Source organism: Eleginops maclovinus, chromosome 11, assembly GCF_036324505.1.
Source record: "Eleginops maclovinus isolate JMC-PN-2008 ecotype Puerto Natales chromosome 11, JC_Emac_rtc_rv5, whole genome shotgun sequence".
Lineage (NCBI taxonomy): Eukaryota > Metazoa > Chordata > Actinopteri > Perciformes > Eleginopidae > Eleginops > Eleginops maclovinus.
Window position 1 is genome coordinate 15,931,232 of NC_086359.1, and position 26,794 is coordinate 15,958,025.

The 26,794-nt window shown below is 40.2% G+C and overlaps 1 protein-coding gene across 7 annotated transcripts in view; it reads left to right on the forward strand.

The window, feature by feature from the left end:
- Positions 1-561: 561 nt before the first annotated feature.
- Positions 562-26,794, forward strand: part of usp25 (ubiquitin specific peptidase 25) — a 33,536-nt gene continuing 7,303 nt past the window's right edge. The window contains exons 1-20 of one of the 7 annotated variants that reach the window (XM_063895450.1): positions 562-816; positions 4,287-4,364; positions 5,154-5,298; positions 6,598-6,721; positions 8,290-8,452; positions 9,550-9,630; positions 10,425-10,562; positions 11,900-11,976; positions 12,156-12,229; positions 13,673-13,824; positions 17,053-17,180; positions 17,276-17,371; positions 18,165-18,329; positions 19,010-19,248; positions 19,374-19,444; positions 19,536-19,764; positions 20,636-20,935; positions 22,805-22,944; positions 24,390-24,566; positions 26,262-26,357. In XM_063895450.1, the coding sequence (XP_063751520.1) occupies positions 775-816; positions 4,287-4,364; positions 5,154-5,298; positions 6,598-6,721; positions 8,290-8,452; positions 9,550-9,630; positions 10,425-10,562; positions 11,900-11,976; positions 12,156-12,229; positions 13,673-13,824; positions 17,053-17,180; positions 17,276-17,371; positions 18,165-18,329; positions 19,010-19,248; positions 19,374-19,444; positions 19,536-19,764; positions 20,636-20,935; positions 22,805-22,944; positions 24,390-24,566; positions 26,262-26,357 (2,715 nt within the window). In that variant the 5' untranslated portion in view covers positions 562-774. The remainder of the gene's footprint in view (positions 817-4,286; positions 4,365-5,153; positions 5,299-6,597; positions 6,722-8,289; positions 8,453-9,549; positions 9,631-10,424; positions 10,563-11,899; positions 11,977-12,155; positions 12,230-13,672; positions 13,825-17,052; positions 17,181-17,275; positions 17,372-18,164; positions 18,330-19,009; positions 19,249-19,373; positions 19,445-19,535; positions 19,765-20,635; positions 20,936-22,804; positions 22,945-24,389; positions 24,567-26,261; positions 26,358-26,794) is intronic. The other 6 variants (XM_063895452.1, XM_063895451.1, XM_063895453.1 and 3 more) reach the window with 6 other exon arrangements.

Consider the following 26,794-nt stretch of genomic DNA (forward strand, 5'->3'; position numbering starts at 1 on the left):
AACCATTGGTGCATAAAAGGATCAAATACAGAGCCTACACAACTAAGCAATGTAACTATTAACGGAGTGGTGTACCTCTGTTACCAGTAAAAGTCCTGCAATCAAAATGTTATTCAAATAAAAGTATAAAAGCGTTAGCATCAAAATACACTTCAAGTACCAAAAGTAAAAGTAGCCTACTTATTATGTAGACTGGTCCATCTCAGAATAATATATATTATATGTTTTGATTATAAGTATTGATACATTAAAGTATTTATCAAAATTGTAAAGGTTCAGCTAGTTTTAATTACTTTGTATACTGCAGGGTAGCTTGGGAATGAACTCCAGGTGTAACTGAATTCTGATTAAAGAGTTAATTATATTTCGAATCATTAATCCAAATCTGCACAGTAACTAAAGGAACAAAATAAATGGGGTGGAGTAAAAGTACACCATTTACCTCACAGTACTTGAGTAAATGTAGCCTACTTGATTACTTCTCACCCTTGCCACTAAATTATTTTATCTCTAAGATTTCCAAACATCTAATCCGTGACGTAGTTGCAGTTGGAGCAGACGTGAGTAATCGATCACAGAACTCAGGCAGGGCAGAGCAATGTTTTCATTCCTCCTGACGACCTGCGCTAGTCTCTCTGCCATGGCGCCCGTGATGTCGCTGATTAAGGAAAACACATCATAGCATCGTGTTTTTATTCGCTTTAGTTACAAGTATCCTCTGCATTTTGCTACCCCTGGTTTGAATTTAATAATACATTTATTGCTGAATCCGCCATGACCGTGGAGCAGAATGTCCTTCAGCAGCATTCTCAGAAGGTAAGCTTCCAGAAGCTAACTTGGTAGCTAGCTTACTTTAGCCTAGCTGTGCAGCTATTTAGGTTTATGGCTCAGTTTCCCACATAGTTGGTCAGCAAACTTCTTCGTTAGATGAGTTCAAATTGAATTGTGGTTTTATAGTGGTTATTGACTGTTTTTGAGCCACCGCTTGAAAATTGTAGCTGCTTATATTCAAGCTAGGCTTTCCGCTCTCCTAGTGAACGCCTTATCCAATGTTTTGTTGCTAGTCAACGAAAAGCTAACGGTACCACTGAGCTAACGCTAACGTGAAGTTTAACATTCGAACTGATGTGTAAGTTGGGTCACTTTAACGATAACTTGCACAGTAAACATATTAATGTGGATGCTGCTTCGCTTTTTAACACAGGCATCATGGGCTAATTGTGTCTGCAAGTGTAATAAACAAGGCCAACTGACAGGGTCATATGTTATTATGTTAATGCCGTCAACTTGGCATCCTTTCCACCAACGATGATGTTTAGTTTGGAGGACTGGATATTCCTTGTTTGTGTGCAGATATTTTCTAGATTACCGTTACCGTTAATATCATAACTGATATCTGTGTTTACCAAGCATGGGCAGTGGGTCAGCAGTGTTGACGCTGGGCGGAGTGGCCAGATAGCAAGCTTAGTGTGCGATGCTTCATAACTGAGGACTTATTAGGTTACATGTGATCATGTTCTCAGTTTACGAAAGTGCGTTCAGGGTCGATGCCACTATGTTGCAAAGCTCTGTTGAGTCAGCCACTCATGATGATGTTGCTAAAACGAAAGTTAGGTTATAAATACAAATGTAACAATACCAATGCAATGCAAAATAGTTATTCCGATATAATCACAGTCGTGTTTTACCACACTGAAGCAATCCAGTAACTCTGTTCTGTAGTATAGCTTGTCAATCCATATCATACGCCGTTACTCATTTAACTAAAAATCATAAACTAGCTGTCTGATTGGTTGATGGCAGTCATGTGCTTAGGCAAAAATAAAACTTAGAAGAAGCAGTAATACAGAAACCGTATTATGCAGTCTGAACCTTTTAGGTTTTGTGGCTTTTATCCAAAGCGACTTATACACACTTAAACACCACTGACCATGTCTACGAGTAATTTAGGTATCTTGCCCAAGGACACCTAGACATTGACCCCTCTGATTGGTAGATGCCCATATGCTGCCTGAGCCACAGCTGCTTGAAGAACTATAAGTAGAATCACAAATTAGTAATATTTAATTCATAATTTACTGAAATTGTTTAATACAAGTAGGATAGCATTAGGCCTATAGTTATTAAAGTGCTGTGCTTCATGATAGCAGGGTGTGGTGCAACTTTTCATGTAATGGCCTGCAGATGAATTTGCGTTAGACTTCCTTTGTGTACAATTTTTTAAAATTTTGCAACTCATTCACATGCACGTACAAAGCAACCTGATACATAGAGTCATGGGGAATGCCCTGCCTCTAACCTGCTGTAAAGACCCAAAGTAGTTCCTTGTGCCATGCAGAGAAGTATGTGTTATTCAAGATGCCTCTTAATCATCCATGTGACAAATAGCCATGCCAGACATGTCACATGGAGAAGAGAAGTATGTGTGTGTGGGTGTCTGAAGAACTGGCTTGTGTTTGACTTGGACCAAATCAGTTACAGGTGTAACTTTCCTCACACTGAACTGACGTCACCACCCTCTGTGTCAACAAACCAGCATGCCGACAGTGATCAAAACACACTGCCATCAGAGTGTTTACCCATGCATGAGTAACACTGTTATGTACAATTATACACAGGGGATGTTGACAAGATGTTTTTTTAAAGGCTTGGTAATATTTCACATCTCGACAACTAACTAGCTATATCATGTTATACTGTGTTTTCTGGTAATAGCTCATATTAAATAACCACAGGGTAAAGCCTATTTTTGTCCCGTTTACTTTTTCCCTCTGACAACCAGCTGGCATTTTAGAGGTGTCATTTCCAAATCATAACACTGTTATTGCTGCTGAAAGCAAGTCATATTGAACCCCTGCCAACCAAAGATGGTGTTGTTGTCTCAGGTCATGGTCATACTGTGACCAAAGAGTGAGCTAGTTATCCCAGCTGTAAGGGCCTTTTTCTTTAGGAGTGCAGTACTGCTGGTCAGTTGGGATATGTAATGTTTAATTAGTCCAGATTTGTTCTCCTTTATTCATATTCAAAAGCATTAGTTCTCTAATGATGGTGTTGCTTTATGTCATTTTCTCAAGAATAAGAATAACAAAATGTAACTTTATTAATCCCCATGGGGAAATTCAGTAGTGAAAGCAGAATAAGAAAGCAAAACAGGACAGTATAGTTTCACACAGGATAATACAATTAACATTAAAATGACAGGTAAGTATCTGTTAAAACTGAATTAAGGAATTCAATGAACATATAATCATTTGTATTCGGATTGATTTTATACTTGACTGGTTCCTATTGCCTTTTATGTAGTGGCTGTAGCAGCTTGGAGTGGGATTTCTAAATCCGTGCAGTTCAGCTAGGTTTGATAAATCCATTTAGATGCACGAAAGGCACGCTCTAGCTCCTATTCTTCAGGGTGCAGTCAAATAGTAGCGCACAGGCTGTCATGTGGTGAGGACCAACGAATCAGTAGATTATCTGTTTTTCTTCCCTGTCAGTCTTTGGTACAACAGTGAGAAAACGCCTCACAGTCGGGTCAAACGTTCCCCAGAGCTTAAGATTGGTCCATTTCTCCACTACACACATTTTACGAGAGTCAACGCTACAATCTCACTCGCTCATATACGTGTCTCGAGTATCTGGCACACAAATACACACAGAGTAAAGGAGAGCAGAGAATATACAGAATCAGTGCAATATTTTAATACACATCGCCTGAAAGAAGAGTAGATAATTAACGCAGCAAATGATGATCCTCGTCAGTCTGGCGTTGGTTAGTTACAGATCCGCGCATTGTTTGGCTGCCATTGTATTAAAGGGGCCCAATTATGCTAATTTCAGGTTCATATTTGTATTCTGTGCCTCTACTGTGACATGTCTCCATGCTTTAATGTTCAGAAGGCTCTTTATTTTTCTCATACTGCCTGACTTCTTTTCCCCCTCTATCTGAAACCAGAGCCCAGTCTGCTCTGATTGGTTAGCTGACTGGCTCTGTTGTCAATCAAAGCCTAACATTCGTGTCACTGCAAAATCTCACAATCTTTAAGTATTTAAAATAAATTCATAAATCTAAAAAGGAGAAGAGCCCCATCATTTTAATAAGCCGTCCGCTACACTTTTAGATAGAGATTGTTCTTACAGTTCCTTTTTTTAAAGTCACCTGGATGTTACTATATAGGAGTGTAATTAGACAGCTCATTGGTATTGTTTAAAAAAACTCAACCTGCTCTAAACTATTTGTCTCTATGATGCTGTGCTCTGAACTGCCTCGTATTCTCTTTTTCTTGCAATAGCACCAGCAGACTCTACTAAACCAGTTGAGGGAAGTCACAGGCACCACAGATGTTCAGCTGCTACAGCAGGCCCTGCAGGTAAAGCATCAACATGCATTTAAAATATTAAAATGTACTCCTTGTTTTCTCTTTTTTGTTTCAGGCACTCAACATGACATGAAATTTAAATAAATATCCGGCGGACGTTCCACACATGTGGCTACCAGGGGTGTAAATCAAGTTTCTTCATGATGTGTTTCAATTTCTGATAACGTATAATATTTTACCTACAATACAGACTGCCACAAGGAACTGGCTATCAGTATGAACGGTTATAATGTGCCCTTGTAACACAAACTGTTGCCTTTAAATCCACTCACAAAAAAGCAAACCACAATATCATTTGACAGTGTTATAAGTGGGCTCCTCTACACATTTAAATAAAATCTAATATCTATTATTTGTGTTAAAAGGAATAAACATACAGGACCTGTTATTGGAGAGCTAGATGTTTTCAGACATGTTTTCTGCTCACAAATATAAGGTTGATGCTGCTTAGCGTCACAAACACTCTCTTTCAACCGCACAAACAGATGCTAGTGCCGCTCGTTAATGAGGCTAGCATCGCTCTTAGCCCGTGCACATGGGAATTTCAAAATAAAGACATAAATTGATGACTATTTATACCAATGTTTTCACTTTGCACTAATGATATTGGATATTGGAACCCTTCGTCACAACAATACAGTTACACAGTTTAACATTAGATATGCATCAAATAAAATGTTTAGCTTTCTGGTTTTTGCCCACACTTTGTCAATCTAACTGGCTTTTTTAAATATTCTTAAACTATTGTCAGTTAGCAGTATGTCTTCGTCGTGCCCGCAGGTAAGCAATGGAGACCTGGCCGAGGCTGTGGCCTTTCTGACGGAGAAGAATGCCAAGGTTCCTCAGCAGGATGAGACCACCTACTACCAGACGTCGCAGGTGGCCAGCGACCGATACATCAGCGTGGGCAGCCAGGCAGACACAAGTGAGCAGCCTACCTAAAGTTTTAGGAGAGCCGTATAACATTTCTGTATGTTAATTAATATGATCACTGTTTTATGATCCTGTTTGAGCCTTGTCAATAAGGTTTATTGTATAAAACATTATAAATAATTACAAGTAGTTCCATATAGGGATGTAACAATGAGGTCATCTGCACCTGCACCGTCCTCTCATGGCTTCCTATCAAACACTTCCAGATTGCTTCATTACATTAATCAGGTTCCATATTAGCAAATAGTTTGGCATCAATACGTCTGCCACACCTTGTTGTCAACTTTCAACACTCCCGTTCCGTGATGAGGGAACTATGACTTCTGTGACTCTTCTTTTGCTGTTTGGACACTTTCGGTTTATAAGTGTAGCCTCCAACTCATATTTACATGCTCTACACACTCTCCCTTTCTCCCTCCTGATGCCCCTTCACACCTAATGAAGATAATGGGGATGTGGGACCACTATTCGTAATTGATAAGACATAAATATAATAACACAATTATATTTGTGAGGATATAGATCAAAAAGTATTATCTGCTCAGAATGGATAATACAAATAGAAAATGGGTAAAACATAACCGTGTATCCATTTGCTATTTGAAAGAGAAGCTGATTTTACTTAACATAATAGCTTATACACAGAGTAGAGTTTTTTTTTACAAACAGAAAAGAAAAAATCTGGACTAACAATTTTACATATTGGACTCAAATGCAGCATTTATCAAAGCCGTGTTCACATTTACACACACTATGCAATTCTGTTAAATAGCAGGACAAACAATTTGGAAAATGAATAAACTTACCCATCGTCATCAGGAGCTGGTGGGTGGATCCTCTGGGATTTTGTAACCATCGGTTGTTCTTTTCCTTAAAATTGTAATAATAATATATATATATATATATATATATTTTAAAACACACATTTTAATAAAAGGGTTTTTTAAAGAAAGGATTTTAGGCCCTTCTTAAAGAACACAGCCGAGGGGCAGAACAGAAACACAAATCTATCAGTTACACATGGGGAGAGGCAGGGAGGCTGTCTTCCCTGCCTTCTCACTCACTGAGTCAGTCAGTCATTCTCCATACTCACAAAGAGCAGTGATCACAAAGACTTCAAATGAAACCTGAAGTACACACGCCCTGTGTCAGCTGAACCCAGAGGGTCAACGGAAATGTAAAAGAACAAGCGGGTTAATTGGATAATTACCTAAACTGTTTGAGTATAAGCTATGGAGGTAAGATGCAACCTAAATCACAGCTTTTGTGTCTGTGTTTTTTAAATGTGCAGATGTGATTGACCTGACTGGGGATGATAAAGATGACCTGCAGAGGGCCATAGCCCTCAGCCTGGAGGAGTCCAGCCGGGCGTTCAGGGAGACGGGCATCACCGATGAGGAGCAGGCCATCAGCAGGTGGGCTCAGCAGCAACACTGATTCTGAAATTTCACTACGACCAAACAGTTAAACAACATGTTCAGACAGTTTTAAAAAAATTATCGTAGGATTGGTATAAATTCTTTGCACCAATCCTTAGATGAAAAAACAACCTATTGTAATCAATCTCCTGATATGGTCTAGGTATCATAATGTGGCGCATGCAAGTGTATTTTAAGCACTATAACGGATCATAGCTGATAAAATAATCCCTCTACCTCCCTCAGCTAGTGTTGCAGCGCTGCTCCTCTTAATGCCAACTGCGCTCTTCACTGCAAGTTATTTGCTTCATTTGCGAGTGACTATTACATAAGTGTGTGAATAGAAAAAAAAGGTTTGTTTTCACTCTTGACTTCCTCTGTTATATCACCGTTTAAAAAAAAAACAAAATCCCCCATGGCTGACCTAGCAGCTGTCACTCATTAATGTTCATTTAAGAGTAACTTGTTAGCAGGACAACTTTACATTAGGCTGTTGTCGGTTTTATCTGCCCTCTGCTATATCTGTGCGCAATATTGTTTATGAGGTAAAGTAGCATCCCTCTGTAACACCATGTTCAACCCTGAATAACATGCTGATACATTACATTATGGGTGACCCAAAAATAGACGCATATTCAACAATTCAATCAAAGGAGCCTGATTTCACTGCTATTTTAAGTCCAGCAAAGGATCCTTCCATTCAGGGCAATGGGGAAGCAGTTTGTCTGATTTGACATAGAGTTGCTTGTTTTCTCTTAATAAATCATGATATAAAGCATATTTGGTTTAATTTTGGTGTACCTAAGCCAAATAATCTATTGAGTTTGATATTTTTCTATTGATACATGGTCTTAAATTAAATGATTTTGACGATAGAAGAAAACAAAAAATGACCAATCAGATTTGACTATGAAAGTTCTTATTTGAAGACACCCCTACTTCACATAATATTAATATTTTTACGTAACAAAAAAATTAATTTGTCAAAGAGACAAATAAACAGTGTTACACAACCATTCCGTCTGGAAAGAAATGGAGTTTGGACATCAGGTCCTGCATAGTTTGGACATTTCCAGACGAGGGTAAAGTAATAAAGACTATTTTTAATCACCACTAAACCTCATATTTTTCCTTTCCTTCACTGTTTAGGGCTTTTTGAATATTAACCTACCTTGCTATTCATGTTATTAGTTAATCATGATAATTGAGAATAACATCCTCATGATTATTACATTTGAAATCATAGTCCTTAATAAAAAAGTACAATATCTGGCAGTTTAATGAAACCCCTCGGACATGAGCCCCTCAAATGGCTTTCTATGTTCCTTTGGTTAAATCATTTTGTATTTCAGTAAATGATGCTATCTGGTATGGAGGACTGGCTCCATTTTTTACAAAACATGAAGAATTAGATAAAAGAAGTTTGATGATAATATCACACAACTTAATAAGAGATCAAATGGGTTCAGCATGACCTTTCAGAGGTTGCGAGAGGAAGTTCTGGCAATGGGCAATTAGTAGAAAAACAACAACTATTACTTTTGTTAATTGGTTTATGTCTTTAGAGTTTTGGAGGCCAGCATAGCGGAGAACAAGGCGAGTCTGAAGCGCACCCACACCGAAGTATGGAGTGACTCCCCCAACCCATACGACAGGAAGAGGGTGGACACCTGCTCCGTGGGGCTGAAAAATGTCGGCAATACCTGCTGGTTCAGTGCTGTCATACAGGTGGGACACGCACACACACACTGATGGTCCAAGTCGAAAGCATTGATTGAGGTTTAAATAGCCCCTATGAGGAAAATGCTTTATACTGTGTTCCACGTTAGTGAAAAGGAGTCTTTACCGGGTGCAAGCAAGGGTCAGAGGGGTTGTATTGAGTCTTTTTATTAATCATTATTATTTGTTTTGGGTGTAACATGAATCAAACCAACAAAATATCACCGTTTTTGATGAAGCTTCCAACTCCTCTGTACAGCTCTAGAGTTTCCTTATATTGATGTGTTTCATATTGTGTTCACTGATTAGCCAAGGCAAGGCTAGTGTATTTATATAGCACCTTTCAACACATCGCAATTCAGAGTGCTTTACAATATCAAATAAAAGACATTAGAAACAAATGCAGCAGAAACACATTATAAAATGGCATTTCAAAACTGGCTTTGAAAAGCAAAGATGATAACAAAAACACAACAGGTATAAAATACATGAATAAAAGCCACACTGCAGTGTGACATGAACAGCTCAATCAAAAGCACCCTCAAAAAAATGACGGGGGCTAATGATATAATGTTTTGGCATTAAAATTCCAACTCTGTCCGTGTGGAAATAGCAGTGTTGGTTCCATTGAGCTGGGGTAGGATAACCTTTTATAAGAGAATTATCCAGTTGGTAATATGCTTGAAAATAATGGTCTGTATTTAGCCCGGCTGTCACAAAGACTTGTTTCTTATGTGCTGGATGAGTCAGCTGTAGAATGCGACCTGAGCTGGACTTTGCCACATGAACACTGGATACACCATCACATGGGGCCTGGCTGCTGTGTGTAATAAAACCCTTTGAGAAGAAGGCCGTGCTTGAACCTGACCCTGTGGCAGTAAACAACATTTTATTTTCAAAACCACATGCAGAGAAAAGGTACATAAGAAGTCAAATCTGGCATATAAAGCAGGCATACCTACAAGGCCTCTTTTCTTTGAGGCAACATTCATTTTTCCCTGCAGTTTATCGTGGTTTTTCTCTGAAATTATAGAAAGTAGAGGTGGCTTACACAGTCTTTATCTTTTGATGTTACTAACATGTCCCTACCTCTTCCCAACCTCAAGTCTCTGTTCAACCTGCTGGAGTTCCAGAGGCTGGTGCTCAACTACTCACCCCCGGTCCACGATGTGCCCCGCAACCTAAAGGTAAGAACCCCCCCAGGTCCTCAACAAAGGAAACTGAAGTAGCATTAACACGTGTGAGTGGTGCATTGTAAAGACTGTTAGCTCAGTGTAGTGTTTTTTGTCAGATGCCATTCAGGTGCTGCGTGATCATGACTTAGCTTGGCACGTTGTCCCTGATAGTAGTATGCAGGATTTCCCACCACTGGTTAAACGTTTGATGAAAACCTTGTATTCTTCCAACCGGACAGAAATGAACACGCAGAGAGAGTGTGTTCAGAAAGTTCCTTGAGTCGATTAAATCAGATATTGTCATTGGCGAAAAAGCTATAAGTACGTATGGTATACAAAGTGTTAGCTAATAAGGCCAGAGTGAGGAAGAGTTGGTCAGTTTACCCCGGGAGAATAATGGCAATCATTTCCTCTCTTCTGCTGATCATCTTATAACAATAACTAGCTCCATAGCTCCCAAACCAAACCACACAATTATGAAAAGACATGTATCTTTAAATTCTGTAGACTTCACAAATTGGAAATATTTTGGAAAGAACTGTCTAAAGGCTAATTGCTTTATCTTAATTCAAGCCCACTGGAATTAAACACTAAAGTGTGATGTTATAGTTGGTCTCTCAGTGCTTCCCAAATTCCTCAGCCTGTCTGAGGAACTCCCTTCCAGAATCTGTAATTTCATAACAATTCCTCTGTTTGATGCTGCTTCACTGTAACATTTGATCATATATCTTTTTTAGTTTCTAAAGGCTACACTGCCTAGACTGTATTTGGATTCACTCCATAGTTGATTGTTTTACTGTGAGCAGGAGCACAGGAACCTGCCCTTCATGCAGGAGCTGAGGAACCTTTTCTCCCTCATGGTGGGCTCCAAGAGGAAATATGTGGATCCGTCACGAGCTGTGGAAATCCTTAAAGACGCCTTCAAGTCCAGCGAGGCGCAGCAGGTAGGCCTCTATCTGCCGTAATCTGCTGGGCAAAATGACATTCACACAGTTCAATGAACACAACGCCATTGTTACCAGCAGATCAGAGTATGTTTTTGTCCCGACATGAGGATCTCAAGTTGACTGCAAACATTTTACCCCAGATAGCACTAGCAGAAGGCTTCACGTTGTATAACTTTTACAATACACAATTTGTCTTTGACAAAATGCAAGTTAACTTCTGCAACACACAAATTTCCCTTTCCTGTGGTTTTTGTGCATCTAAATGGTCTGCAAAGGCTAAAATCCCTATGTCCTCTCCAGAGGGAGTTTCTCTCCCCCACATTGCATAGTGACATCACTGTGTAACAATTGCACTTCTATTGGCTAGCGCTCCAACACATTGTAAGTGATAGGCAAAGGGGTGGAACACCTCTCAGCAGTTGACAAACCACAACAGAGCCAGCCTGCTAACCAATCAGAGCAGACTAGGCTCTGGTTTCAGACAGAGGGTGAAAAGAGGCGCTGAAGCACAGGCAGCATGAGAAAATAAAGAACTTTCTAAAGCCTGGAGATATGCACAAAATACAAATGTGACCAGAGTACCACAACTTGTGGCTTTAAAAGATAAATATATAATTCGCTTTGGTTGTATAGTTATATTTATCTATACAGTTTTACCTTTAACTGAAGTAAAAGAATCCACTGCAAGTATAAGTACATTCAAAAGTGTAGCAACAGACTTGTCAACACTATGTTGTTTTGTCATAGTAAACGTGTCTTGTAAATGTCAATAGACAACATTTTCTTAACTTTAAAGAAACACAAGTTAACTTAAACACAACCAATTAAATCCTTTAAGTATGAAATAACTTCCTACAGCTGCTCCATTTCACTGCTGTTCTACTGACTCAGCTGACTTTGATCTCTTATCTATAACAATTAATGCCCATTCCACCCCTCTGAACTTTGCAATAAATAATATTGACTAGGAGGTAGTTGTTTGTGCTTGGTTCCTATAATGTGATGCACACGCGTGTTATCTTTACATGAGCATTCGCACAACGCCAGTTTCTGAGCGGAGGTCAGCCTTCTGTCCTCTGCGCTCATCGTTCATGTCACTGCACTGTGTGTGAGTCAGATAGGCTTTGACCTGAATTATCGGCTGCCATTGATGTCTGCGAGATATGACCTCATGTTTCGCTTGACAAATCTGTGATCTAAAATCTAAAGCTCAGCGTATATCAAAAGATGACCGACGCTACATTGGACATTCCAATAGTTTGAAACTCTGACATCCATGTCCCAAATGCTTTCCTGTATTAGCTCATGTTGTATGCCTGTGTTTTACTCAACAGCAGGATGTGAGCGAGTTCACCCACAAGCTGCTTGACTGGCTGGAGGATGCCTTCCAGATGAAGGCAGAAGAAGACCGGTAACTATTCTCCCTCTATCCAAAGGTCAATATTCAAAGATTGGACATAAGGTGGACAAATGCTTGCTGCTGCAATAGGGCAGCACATTTAAATCAGTTGAGAGTTGAACATGGAACTGTATCAAAGGTACCCCATGTGGAAAAAAACTTTAATTTATTCCATTTTCTTTTTCTTTTAGGGAGGGTGAGAAGCCCAAAAACCCGATGGTGGAGCTTTTCTACGGTCGCTTCCTTGCTGTGGGTGTCCTGGAAGGTGAGAGGAGCTGTTAAATTAAAGCCAATAAAGAGAAAAAGTGAGGGGTAAATGAAAGTGTGTGTGTGTGTGTGTGTGTGTGTGTGTGTGTGTGTGTGTGTGTGTGTGTGTGTGTGTGTGTGTGTGTGTGTGTGTGTGTGTGTGTGTGTGTGTGTGTGTGTGTGTGTGTGTGTGTGTGTGTGTGTGTGTGTGTGTGTGTGTGGGGGTGTGGGGGTGTGGGGGTGTGGGTGTGTGGGTGTGTGTGTGAGCATGAGCATGAGCATGAGCATGGCTTGATTGCTGCAGCTAGAAAGCACGCGAGTCCTTGCCCCCAGTAATGAAAGGTGACCTTGTCTTAATGAGATGTGGGCCATGTAAAAGAGGAGAGCGGTTGCATTGATCGTGGAAGTCCTTGATGGCTGATTGACATTGTGCTTATTATGCATGACAATACTGGCCCAGAGCCACCAAAAGCTGGGCCGGTGGACTCTGTTGCTCATAAATGACCTTAATGCCTCAGCTGCATGTCCCCTAGCTACTCCTCCCTTCCTCTTTTTTGGGCTTCTCATCAGAAGTGGATGCAGGGAGGACCGTGCAGCTGGTTCATGATGAGTGACTGACCGATGAGTTGAAATTAGCTTGGATGAAACAGTCGTGAAAAGCTCATGTTCTTGCTTTTTCTTCCACACTCGCGCCAACTAACCTCTCTGATCTACATTAGACATTTATACAGTTTAGGCCCTGTGTCCATATGGTGTCTTTTAAAAAAAATAAGTTCTATGATTCTTGAAACCTCATCACATATGACAAACTAGCCTTGCTTTTATCGATACATTTGGACTACTTTATATTAGTTTGATGTTGTTTTTCCACCATGAGCGCCATCCTGAATAAGCTTGCTCTCACACTCTGCTTGAATGGATGAGCTTGTCCCCTGTAAAAAGGCCTGCCTAGTTGATCAGCTCAAGCAAGCTTTTCGCCTATTGGATGTGATAGTTTCTGTCTGAAACACACAGGAAGTTGAGGGTTTTTTTTGCGAAAAAGGGCTCCGAAAATAAATGATGGACGCAGCGCTTTATCTCCATGTGACTGAATGTACTCACTCTTCATTAATAACAAATAAAAAAAGATGCTTGGACTCAAAATAAGGAGCTGTGTGAACAACGAAGCATACTTTCTCTCTCACAGGGTGATCACATATTTACCTTTTAAGGATAACCCTGACAATTTTTTGGAACCGGTGCCTTTTAATGTAGTGTAGTTCAGAAACGGGGAGACAGAGGGGAAGAGGCACGGCAAAGAGACTCAGGCCGGATTCGAACCTGGGTCCACCGCATGGGGTTCAAACCCCTGTATATGGCCGCCTGCTCTACCCACTGAGCTATACGATGGCCACCCTGACACTTTTTAACGCATCAGTTATACTCATCTGTTAACTACTATTGTACATGTGTAATTCCATAGGGAAAAAGTTTGAAAACACAGAGATGTTTGGGCAGTACCCGCTGCAGGTGAACGGCTTCAAAGATCTGCACGAGTGTCTGGAGGCAGCGATGATCGAGGGCGAGATCGAGTCCCTGCACTCTGCAGAGAACTCAGCGAGATCTGGACAAGAGGTCAGTGCCACCAGTTGTTTCCGTTTGTAATATTGGAGAACAGTTTGTCCCCAATGGAAATGTTTTCTTAATTCCATGGTGGACCAACACCAGGTCAAAGACTTAGAAATGAGAGAAAACTGTCAGGGCTTTCTGGGATTATGTGGTGGATCCTCTTCAAAGGGCTTGCCCTTTTGTCACACCTTTTGCTATTCTGGATGTGATCTCTGTTTAGCTGAAGTCTTACCAACACTGCCCTGGAAGCAGCTTATAACCAAGCCAGTACACAGATCAGTAAAGTACCCATTGCAGCCATGACAAGGAAGGGAGGGAGCATTAGAGACACTCAATCCAATCCAGGGTTTCCCAAAGGAACGCGCTCGCACAAAAACAGTCAGGTGATGACCTCACAAGCTGTTCATTTCATTTGATATTAAAATGGAAAATAGTGAGCTCATGTCAATTATTTGGCTTGGACTGGTTCTAAATGTGTAGAACCCTGAGCACTTTATTGGTATTTGAAGGAACCAGTGACCGAGTTTAGAGGATCAGGGAATACAGCTCTGGAAAAAATAAGAGACCACTTCAGCATTATTAGTTTCTCTGGTTTTACTATTTATAGGTTTGTCTTTGAGTTTTTTATTGTATTATATAAACTAGGGATGGGGAGGATTAATCAAATAATCGAATTTTCGAAATGATTCAGGTATTCGAATATGAGTTATACATATTTGTATTGTAATACAGTGGGGCAAAAAAGTATTTAGTCAGCCACCAATTGTGCAAGTTCTCCCATTTAAAAAGATGAGAGAGGCCTGTAATTTTTATCATAGGTACACTTCAACTATGAGAGACAACATGAGAAAAAAAAATCCAGGAAATCACATTGTAGGATTTTTAATGAATTAATTGGTAAATTCCTCGGTAAAATAAGTATTTGGTCACCTACAAACAAGCAAGATTTCTGGCTCTCACAGACCTGTAACTTCTTCTTTAAGAGGCTCCTCTGTCCTCCACTCGTTACCTGTATTAATGGCACCTTTTTGAACTCGTTATCAGTATAAAAGACACCTGTCCACAACCTCAAACAGTCATACTCCAAACTCCACTATGGCCAAGACTAAAGAGCTGTCAAAGGAGACCAGAGACAAAATTGTAGACCTGCACCAGGCTGGGAAAACTGAATCTGCAATAGGTAAGCAGCTTGGTGTGAAGAAATCAACTGTGGGAGCAATTATTAGAAAATGGAAGACATACAAGACCACTGCTAATCTCCCTCGATCTGGGGCTCCACGCAAGATCTCACCCCGTGGGGTCAAAATGATCACAAGAACGGTGAGCAAAAATCCCAGAACCACACGGGGGGACCTAGTGAATGACCTGCAGAGAGCTGGGACCAAAGTAACCGAGGCTACCATCAGTAACACACTACGCCGCCAGGGACTTAAATCCTGCAGTTCCAGACGTGTCCCCCTGCTTAAGCCAGTACATGTCCAGGCCCGTCTGAAGTTTGCTAGAGGGCATTTGGATGATCCAGAAGAGGATTGGGAGAATGTCATATGGTCAGATGAAACCAAAATAGAACTTTTTGGTAAAAACTCAACTTGTCGTGTTTGGAGGAGAAAGAATGCAGAGTTGCATCCAAAGAACATCATACCTACTGTGAAGCATGGGGGTGGAAACATCATGCTTTGGGGCTGTTTTTCTGCAAAGGGACCAGGACGACTGATCCATGTAAAGGAAAGAATGAATGGGGCCATGTATCGTGAGATTTTGAGTGAAAACCTCCTTCCATCAGCAAGGGCACTGAAGATGAAGCGTGGCTGGGTCTTTCAGCATGACAATGATCCCAAACACACCGCCAGGGCAATGAAGGAGTGGCTTCGTAAGAAGCATTTCAAGGTCCTGGAGTGGCCTAGCCAGTCTCCAGATCTCAACCCCATAGAAAATCTTTGGAGGGAGTAGAAAGTCCGTGTTGCCCAGCGACAGCCCCAAAACATCACTGCTTTAGAGGAGATCTGCATGGAGGAATGGGCCAAAATACCAGCAACAGTGTGTCAAAACCTTGTGAAGACTTACAGAAAACGTTTGACCTCTGTCATTGCCAACAAAGGGTATATAACAAAGTATTGAGATGAACTTTTGTTATTGACCAAATACTTATTTTCCACAACAATTTGAAAATAAATTCATTAAAAATCCTACAATGTGATTTCCTGGATTTTTTTTCTCATTTTGTCTCTCATAGTTGAGGTATACCTATGATAAAAATTACAGGCCTCTCTCATCTTTTTAAATGGGAGAACTTGCGCAATTGGTGGCTGACTAAATACTTTTTTGCCCCACTGTATATATATATATTTGTTTTATGGGAGGGGTGCCTAAGTTGATGACATTTTATCAAATGGATTATTTAAATGTTTTCAACAGTGCCATTTTAAATATCTTGAGAAAAAGATCGAAGAAAGAGACCCAAGAATGAGTGTTAAAATAGCTGCATACTGTGCATAGGCCCTGTTACATGTTGTTGATCTCTGTTCTGTTGTAATAATCTAAGCTATGCAACGCATTCCTTTAATTTGGCTTTAAGAATGAGCAATAAGAAGTCAGAAGCCGTTATGTTTTAAGCATGAAAGCTGCAGGCCAAGAGCTGTCAACTGTTCAATAGATAGGACAAATTCGACTTGGTTTCAATATTTATTTGAACATGTGTTTGTTATTCAAACATTTTTTTAATTAATCTTTTTTTTTTTACTTAAAAAAAAATATATATATAAATATATATAGGATATTTACGTTTCGATTAATCGGTTAACCGTTTTTTTGGGGCATGATTATTTGAATATAAATTAGCTTTCGAATTCCCATCCCTACTATAAACTACTGAAACCATTTCTCTGTGCTGGAATTCAACAGACACTGGAATGGCTGCCATACATGTAGAGTTAAATATTTAAGAAACATTAGGAGTGGTCGCTTCATTTTTTCCGGGGCTGTGTGTTGGTGTATGTTAGGATTCATCTTGAGCCTACTGCATGTAAATAGTTTAAATCAGATGAGTAATGTTGTTTTCCTTATATTTTCAGTGCCCCTTATAATAAATGTAAGCACTTTAAAAGAGTTTAGGGACGTCACTAAACCACAAGTTACCATTGGTTGTGGGACAACTTCTTCTCTAAAGGGAAAACGTCTGTACCAAACTCTGTATGTTGACATTGTAATTGAATCTCAATATCCACATCCTTTCAGCACTGGTTCACAGAGCTCCCTCCCGTGTTGACCTTTGAACTGTCAAGGTTTGAGTTCAACCAAGCTCTGGGACGCCCTGAGAAGATCCACAACAAGCTGGAGTTCCCCTCTATGCTCTACATGGACAGGTACGAGGAATTGCAGTATTTGTCTCTGCAGTATATAACAATGAATCCCCAGTCAGTAAACGATGGACACCTGTGATGTGTTTTTGTTTGGTTAGGTACATGGACAGGAACAGGGAGATAACCAGGATCAAGAGGGAGGAGATCAGGAGGCTGAAAGAGCATCTGACTCTTCTGCAACAGCGGCTGGAGAGGTACTTCTTGTCCAGTGTTCAGCAATAACTGTTTTAGCAAAGGTCAACAGAGACGGTAATGGAGAGTCATTTGTTTCTCTGAGCATGCCCTCTCCTTGCCTGCCTTTAAGCCCTTTTAAGGGAAAATATGAGCAGTCTCCCCGTCTGGGTCCTGTGGGGTTCTTACTTACTGAATAAATCAATCATTTGACACAACATATTGATTTAAACATGATTTTATTGATTTAGAAATGATTGTATTCCTATCACTAAGACCAAATAGGCATCCTACTGTGTAGTAACGGGTAAACTGCAGTGGCAGAAACGTATCTTAAAGTGACGCAGCAGTCGGTCCAAGTCTGTTCACATTTTCTTTTCCATTAACCAGTCTTTAAACACAGCCAGAGCCCATACTGTTAGTGTCACTTCCTGTCTTCTTCTGTTCCCGTTAGTGTTTACTTCCTGTCTGTCATCTGCTGATGATTTCTTTGTCATCCAGCACTCTGACTTTTAACCTCTCTCCTTCTCTTGCTCTGTTTTCTTGTTCTTCTTCTCTGTTTCTTTTCTTTACTGTGGACAGTTTAGCCACACAACCAAACAACCCAAACATGTATATTCAAAAAGTAATTTATGGTGGTTTTAGATAGAGAAATACAAAACTGATGTACATAGTGACTCGAAAAGAACGTCCTTGGCAATGTTCTAATATCAAGAAAGAGTAAATGTCCAAATTGAATCCAGTATTCATCTAAGCTGTGTAATAAATAAACCTGCATCTCGTTGACTCTTACCGTGACTCTCTGTTCTCTCTCAGGTATCTGAGTTATGGCTCAGGCCCCAAGAGGTTTCCTCTGGCAGATGTCCTCCAGTATGCCATGGAGTTTGCCTCCAGTAAGCCTGTGTGCACCTCCCCAGTGGAAGACATCGACACATCAGCTCCCCCTGGTGGTACAACAGGGCAACCGCTGCCCTCACAAAGGCAGGTTTCATTAAAGATAGCCCGCTGTTTGTTGTCACTGCTTTCCCTCATTCCACCACTCGCTGTGTTGACGCAAGCGTCTCATATTCTCATTTATTAGTAATCATCACAATCAAAATCTGGTTGCCCAAGTAGGTTGACACGTACATAATTTTCTTTAGTGTATAATGGTGTGTATATAAATACAGTTGGAGGAATTAGATTGTAAAACTAAAGTCAATTATAATAACTATTTTAAAATAAGAAAGAGAATACCAAGAATATGAAAAATGGGTCTGAAAAATAACATGTGCATTATATTACAATTGATAGAGCTGTGCAATTTTAAAATACATAATAATGAACAGAAATTAGAAAAATATGAAGCAGAATTTTATATTTGTATTATAATTTTGTAATAGCGCTTTGTGTGTTTCTTATGGTTTGTTGTTATAGTTTTGCTTTAAATACAAACTCAATCTCAATTTTTCTTATGTAAAATCTTAATATTTAGTGTGGTATGAAGGGTGCTCCATTTATTATCATAAATGGATAACCGATAAGATCTATAATCACAGGGTCTCTTACACAATACACCCCCACACACCTAGAAACTATAGGCAAAAATCCTGCTATTGACAGACCCTTTATAAATATGCTTTTTAAATTCTATCTGACACAACTTTACTTTCTCCCCGCAGCACAACCGAGCCGGACTCCTTGCCCGCTGCAGAGAGCTCAGGCCCTGCCTCAGCTCCCCCCACAGCTCCCACTGCAGCCCAGCAGCACAGAATACCCATCCACAAGCCCTTTACCCAGTCCCGGCTACCCCCCGACCTCCCCATGCACCCCGCCCCGCGGCACATCTCGGATGAAGAGCTGAGGGTGCTCGAAGGCTGCTTGCACCGCTGGAGGAGTGAAGTGGAGAACGACACTCGCGGTAGGTCTTACCTGGCTTCTATTTTGCTCATTTCTGTTGTGGTTTGCGCTGCTTGAATTACCTGTAGCTCTGTTAAAGCAGAAAGCAAATAACTAAGATATTTTATGTTATTTCCTTCTTCACAGATCTGCAGGGCAGCATAAACAGAATCCACAGAACTATTGAGCTAATGTACTCTGACAAATCTATGATGCAGGTGAGCAGCACTTTTCTATAATCAGTCACATTCTCAATTCACTTCAACTGCTTGTTAAGCATGTTTATTAATGTCCTGTGTCTTGTTCCAGGTTCCATACCGGCTCCATGCAGTGCTCGTCCATGAAGGCCAGGCCAATGCAGGCCACTACTGGGCTTACATCTACGACCCCCATCAGCGCTGCTGGATGAAGTACAACGACATCTCTGTCACCAAGTCTTCCTGGGAGGAGCTGGTCAGGGACTCGTTTGGAGGCTACCGCAACGCCAGTGCCTACTGTCTGATGTACATCAACGACAAGAAGCCCTTCCTCATAGAAGGTACACAGGGACCCCGCTTTAGCCAGCACTGGGGATCATTTGTAGGCTAGCCTTGTTTGCCTTTGTTCATAATTCAGATACTATTGTGACATAAACAGATACAGAATTAAACTTGCATTACACGCGTAGTATTTATTCAGCCTTACCCCTGAGCTTTCTGTTGATTGAACACTTCATTTAATAAATCACTTCAAAAAGGTGTGAAGCTGATGCCATATCTCCTGTAGAACAGTTTGTAGTGATGTCAAGACCTGCAGTTGAAGTGAAAATGACTAAACATTACAGAAGAATTTAGTTCTTTTTTTTCTATTATATCATTTACTTTCAACATTGTAAGACACACAGGAGGCAACAACAGGAAATGTACACGACAACAAAAGTAATAATTAAATAGAAAAGGCATCGACTGATATCTCAGCACCTATTTATCATTACAATCATATTAACAATAATAAAGCAGGGTTTTGTATAAACTGGTGCGCTGCGCTCTTACTTTCGGCGTGTGCCCTCATACCAAAATGCCAATTTTCCCCGTAACATTTTAAAGTGATGCCAGAAAACAATATTTCTGTTTGTCAAAAACTGTAAAATTACTCAAAAATATGAAAATTGTGTATACAAATAGTAAAAAAATAATATATATATATAATAATGTTTTATTATTTTGTTACATTTGAGTGAAATCCTAAGTTTTGAGTTGTAAGTCATTTGATAACAAAAGCTGTTTTACTTTCAGTTATCAAAGTGTAACACTGAGAATAAGTAGCCATTTCGGTTAAAACAATACTAATCTACAAAGCGCTCATTAGAGCCCAGAAGTCACCTTTCTGAGCAGACCGCATTACAACCACTGTCTCTGTTGTTTGTGCAGAGGAGTTTGATAAAGAAACGGGACAGATCCTCAGCGGCATGGACAAGCTGCCTCCTGACCTGAAGCTGTATGTGAAGGGGGACAACGAGCTGTTTGAGAAGGAGATCCTGGAGTGGGACACCCTGCAAGCCCGCAAGGCCCAGCAGGAGAAGCTGGCCCTGGCCGCAGCAGCAGCTGCAGCAGCAGCCGCAGCAGCATCAAGCACCTCCACCTCCTCCTCCTCCCCTCAGCCAATGAGTATCGAGTCCATCCCTCCAGACAACTCAGGTCAGGGTCATGACTCTCAACATACTCAGCAGAGTAAGTCATTGATAATCAATACTCGGTAGGAGGATACACACAGCAAAAAGCATTTGTTCCCTGTAGTCATTAAAGGATATGACATTGAAATGAAACTTTGCAGCTCAACAGCTCTTGGTCTTTGGTAGTTTATCAGTTTTTAGGCAATGTGGCTTAGTTTTTGTGTTAGCTTGAGTCTGAATCGGGTATATTGCCAAGTGGGGTCACACATACAAGGAATATCCTTTGGTGTAAAATGGTGCATACATAAACATAGTAAGAGGAATTAAGTAAAGCAAAGATCAAAAATAAGAGGAAATGTTTGCGGAGCGCACCTATGACTCGCGCATGCATGCTCTTGACCAAACCGTTTGAGAGCCACTGAGATAACTTAGACTAAAGTGAACTATCCATACACTCAGAGTCCTGTACCTCACCTGCGCTGAAGTTATCAGAGCCTCTCAGTCTGACAGGAGAGGACTCTCCCTCCACCTTGTTGTGGAAACAGCTCCTTATATCCGTTAGCGCAGCTAGCACCAGATGCTAACAACAACAATCCCCGATACCGGTGTGCTCTCTCTCGCTTGCGCACTCACACAAAATGCGCTAGAGCCAAACACACACACACACACACACACACACACACACACACACACACACACACACACACACACACACACACACACACACACACACACACAGATGAGCTTGAATGACAGAGAGACCCAGAAGTATTCATACTGTAGTGTGTCATATTATTTTCGATGGCTTTGTTTGACCATTGACAGATGAACAGATTGCCACTGAGCTTTCAACTAAAGACACAGCCACGCAGACAATGTTTGTACGCCTCGTGATGCGTAGCCTACTGATAGCTACACCCCTGAATAGTATTCACTGCTGAATGTCATTTTCTGACCATCATTTTTTCTTTGTTAAAAAAAAAAAAATTAAGAAGCTATGCAAAGATTTTTGTTTATTTTAAATCTATATACAACCTCCCAATTGTAGGTAAATAAAAAATTAATATTGAAAAATAACCATTCACGTGGTTTGACGTTATGGTTACATTTTTCCTTTACTGCAGTCAGTGTTGGTTTTTTGTGATCTGCATGCTTCTGATTTGTTTTGGTCATTATACTTCATTGTAGATTGTAAATCAAAACATTCCAATTTTATTTCAAGTTATATTGAAAACTCTTAATACAAGTTGGACAGTAAATCAGTGTTGAGAATTGTTTAGGACTTCTCAGCTTTATTGCTTTATTTAAAACCTTTGTTTGAAAAGTAATCAAATGTAATAAGTTACATTACATTAATGAAGTAATCAAAAAGTTACATTACTTATTACATTTTTAACGGGGTAACTAGTAATCTGTAACCTATTGCATTTTAAAACTAGCCTTCCCAACACTGATGAGGAATTTATCAGAAATAGATATTTAGATGTCTATGGAAAACATTCTTCCATGTCTCATATTAATGCAAATCTGTGTTTGCACTGGGACTCAGTGAAGTGTCACAGAAAGAGTACAAGGGTACTGCAATGTATTAATGTTTGGTGTCGTAAAAGAAACACAAAGTGTTGCCTATGAGAGATAACCTACCAGCAATCTGTTAGGAAGACAGCTCGTTCATTAATGTGAGAGGAGAAGCACTAATGAAACGCAGGCAGGCAGTGTTATAAATGTTAATTGCTTATTGTTAATTCATTGAGTCAATGAAATGTTAGTGTTTTCAATCAATAAGGTTTATTCACACTCGTATACTTTGGCATTTGTGTGGATGACAAACATGCAGGAAATCATTTCAAAATGCTTGGTTGAAAAGAAATCTTCTAAAGCCCCAAGAACCATGTGTTTCTCTAATAGTGTCATTCTCCTCTATCAGTGCCCCAGCAGGACCCAGAGTACATGGAGCAGCCGTCCCCCACCAACGACTCCAAGCAGCTGCAGGAGGATACTGAGAGGGCCATCTCTAGGGCCGCCGCTGACCAGGAGGCCAGGAGCCCCGAAGCTTTGTTAAACGCTGTATGTAACGCATGCAGTGCAGCACTCTCACTTACTCTTTAATGCCAGTTTGTTCATGTTGGTTAAAATACCTGCATGGAGTCTTCTTTGTTTCTAATTAGAAGTTATACTTTGCCCAGGGTCCTATTCCATTTATTAAAACTAATGACATTATTGGCTCCTGGCAAAACAACATTGTGAAATTAACAAATTTGGTTCATCCCCATTCACAGTGTAACACCAGTACCATTTACTACTGTCTTTATTGGCTTTTCAGCTTATAGTTTAGGTGTTCTGACCAGCACCTTCACTGTTTTTGTTCCACCTCACAGCTATTATAATCTCACAGAGCTCAGCTGTTTTTCCAGGAAAGAAACTCTACAACAGATTCATCGACGAGCCAAAAAAACAGACCAAAAGCTTAAAGTAAAGAGTTCTGTACAGGTTGATCAGAAACAAGACTCTCAATGAAAAATGGCCGCCACTGTCCACCAGCCCTCACTGGCCAACAAGTCAGTTAATGCAGGTCAAACTAACAGGTTCCAAATGTTTCACTCTCTTTGCTGAGCTGCTGTTAAAGATAGTATCCAACAGAGGAAATGTCTTCCTATAATGCAATAACTCTAGGAATTGTAATGCATTTTAGCACAGAATCAAATCTAAGGAGTTTTCCAGTATTATTGTCCACAGTTGTGCCCATTGAGTCTTGAACATTATTTCATCTATATGTTTGATGGGTTCTGCTCTTTTAATATTCTAAAGCTTTTTCTCCTCTTCTCTTATCAAGCAAAAAGTAGAATAAAGACACAGCTTTATATTCCACTTCTTTAAGGGGACATTTGTATGGTTAAACAAAAGAGAGGGATATTTGCAGGGGCTAAACAAGTCAACAGTCAAATTAGTAGAGCTGTTTGATTTTGGCAAAAAAATGTTCTTCATTATTTACCATGATGAGATATTGTTTTTGGAAACATTGTTATGATATTAGGATATGTGTTTTTTTTACTTTTTAAATATTTACTATAATATAATATGAACGTAAGGTTCACAAAAAAAGTAAGTTGAAGCATGAGTTATTCAATTAAATCGTTTTTGGTCAAAGATCTCACATCTTTTGGGGAGATAACTGCAAACTTTTTTATGTATTAATAAAATTGGTAAAATCTCAAGGAAATAATTTTCAAAAGGGTCTAAAATAATAATACAATACCAAAAAAGTATAGTACACATACAGATCAACAATACAATTTACTATAACCATATATAATCATTTTGAAAGATGAACTAAAAACTATGAACGTCTGTTTCTTATTTTATAAATAAATATTCTTGGTAAACTGAACTAAAAGTCTGTTTTATAATCGGTGAAATGTGTTATCTGCTTTCAAAATATTCCTAAACATTTTTTTTAATGTTCATGTCCTTTCCATCAGTCCTCTGTTTCATGTGTCCCATTCTCTCTACAGTCTCCCCCCCCTCCCTCCTCCTCCTCCCTTCCTCAGCCTGATGTCCATTTGAGCATCCCCTCCCCCCCTCCTCCTGACCTGGTCACAGAGGAAGAGTCCCTCTGCCAGCGCACGGTGGCCATTCCTAATGTGGGGACCTTTCTCATTGAGACAGAGGAGGGGGGGTACGATGACGAGGTAGCGCTCGCCCCCATCCAACCTTCTCTCCCTTTTTGTGCTGGGATTTGTGTGCCTTTTTTGATATGTGGACTGAGCGGCTGAACGGTTTTTCACACCTGTTTCTGACATCAGGTCAGGCTTGAGGCTGGGAAATGCCACGCACTAGGACTGACTTCTTTCACCCCTTTTCCTTCTTTAACACTGTAGCAGCAACAGTTCATGGCGCGAGTAGAAAGTTGTTGCGGAAGTAGACGCACCAACATTGAGTGGCTAGAATGCGACCACACATTATTCATATAATTGTCACGCAACATTAACCAGGCATACCTCTGACATATTCATTTTTCACCTTACGTTAAATAAGGCATTATGGTGAATAATTAATATGTCATACATCTGATTGGTTAATGTACAGTGACTTTAAGTTTTGTGTAATGTTTGGTCGCATTATTTCAATAAACACACCAAAAGTAATACAAGTTATAATTACTTTGCTTGCTCTAAATCTTGTTAGTGATGAGTCAGACTGGCTATAGTGGCTAGGCTAACGTCATCCATGATATACAGCTCTGGAAAAAAAGAGAGCAATCCACATTTTTCTTAAATATTTATCTCTACATGTATGGCAGCCATTCCAGTGTCTGTTGAATTCCAACACAGAAAAATGTTGTCAGTAGCTGATAATAATAATAATCATGTAACTCAAAGACATATAGTAAACTGGAGAAACTGATAATGCTGAAGTGGTTTCGTCATTTTTTCCAGAGCTGTATGAGAGAGACGTATACGGTACTTTATTGACAGAGCAATGTTGCCAAACACTGTCAATTAAAACTGAACAAACATACATAATATGCATCAGGGAACATACTCCTTTCACAATCTATCTCTCCAGCAGTTGCATAAAGCTGCTGAATCATACTAACATTAGCCATGTCACTTTGAAGAATAGAATAAAGTTGGAGGAGTCATGCTTGTTTTGCAATCTAGCTCAGTCCGCTGTTGTTCTTATTTTGAGGGATATTGACGGTTAACGGTGACACTGGCCGGTCAAAAAGCAAACCAGTCGAAAAGCAAACCAGTTATTGAGTGGATTGCAAGTTGAACCAACTGCAAACCCAACTCGCTCCAGCATTGAACTGGAACAACATTCTTTTCAGTGGAAGAGGGGTATTTGTTGGCCTTCGTTCTTTTCTCAAGTCTCATCTTGAGCTAGTCTGGATCTTGGCACCAAGGCTGGTTGACCTTTTGCAGATGGCTTCGCTCTGCTTGTTCACACAATTCACTGTACGGTGAAAAAAAAGACTAGAGCACAGGCTCATATTGAAACTGAGCATGCTGTTATATGTTACCTACCTTTCACCTGCAGATAAAGCCCCCACAGAAGAGGATTTAGAGTGTGCAAAGCTTCCTTCTGGGGTGGATGGTTGTGGGTCAGCTGCTGCTCAGTATTCCTGCACTGTTCCCTCTCTGTCACACACAGCTGCCTTATGGCTGCCTCGGTTTCCACACATTATCCTTGTGAGGATTGCGCATTGTGCCATTGAACTGTCTGGCTGTGTCCCTCACAGATGGGTCACTCTAACCAATGCATGGTCTGCTGACTGATGCCCGGCATGCACTCACTCTGGTGTGCTTCATGGTGGTTGATTTTACTCCGTGCGTCACATGGACCCATTGTTTTGTTTGACATGCTTCCTGCTTCCTGGGCAGGCGATGATGACCCCCAACATGCAGGGTGTAATTATGGCCATTGGCAAATCCTGCAGCGTGTTTGAACAGAGTGGGCCTGAGGCGGCCTTTTTTAAGGTACACACCGTCTCTCCTTCACGTCTCCTCATTCCACACTAAATCACCCCATCTACATCCATCTCCATCCTTTTCATGTGTCTCTGTTTCTTCGTCTTACCCTTTGTACATTCTTCCGGTCAATAAAAAGTTAAAGAGAAAGTTGCAAATAAAGTATTTATCAGTAAAATAGTTATTTAAACTTTACAAATCACATGAGGCTGATGTTTCAGGGGAAGGCTGTACAAACTCTCTTTAGAGCATGTTACGTTATTAAACTCATCCACATCCAAAACATCTTATTTTCCTCAAATTCCCTTTTTTTAAACTTTCTGATCATTCCACATGCCTGTAGAACTACCCTTACATTTAGCATATACCTCTCCAATCACTGTACGGATATTAGTGAGGACAGGTGACAACTCTACATTCTGGTAATGAATGGTGAAGAAAAATGG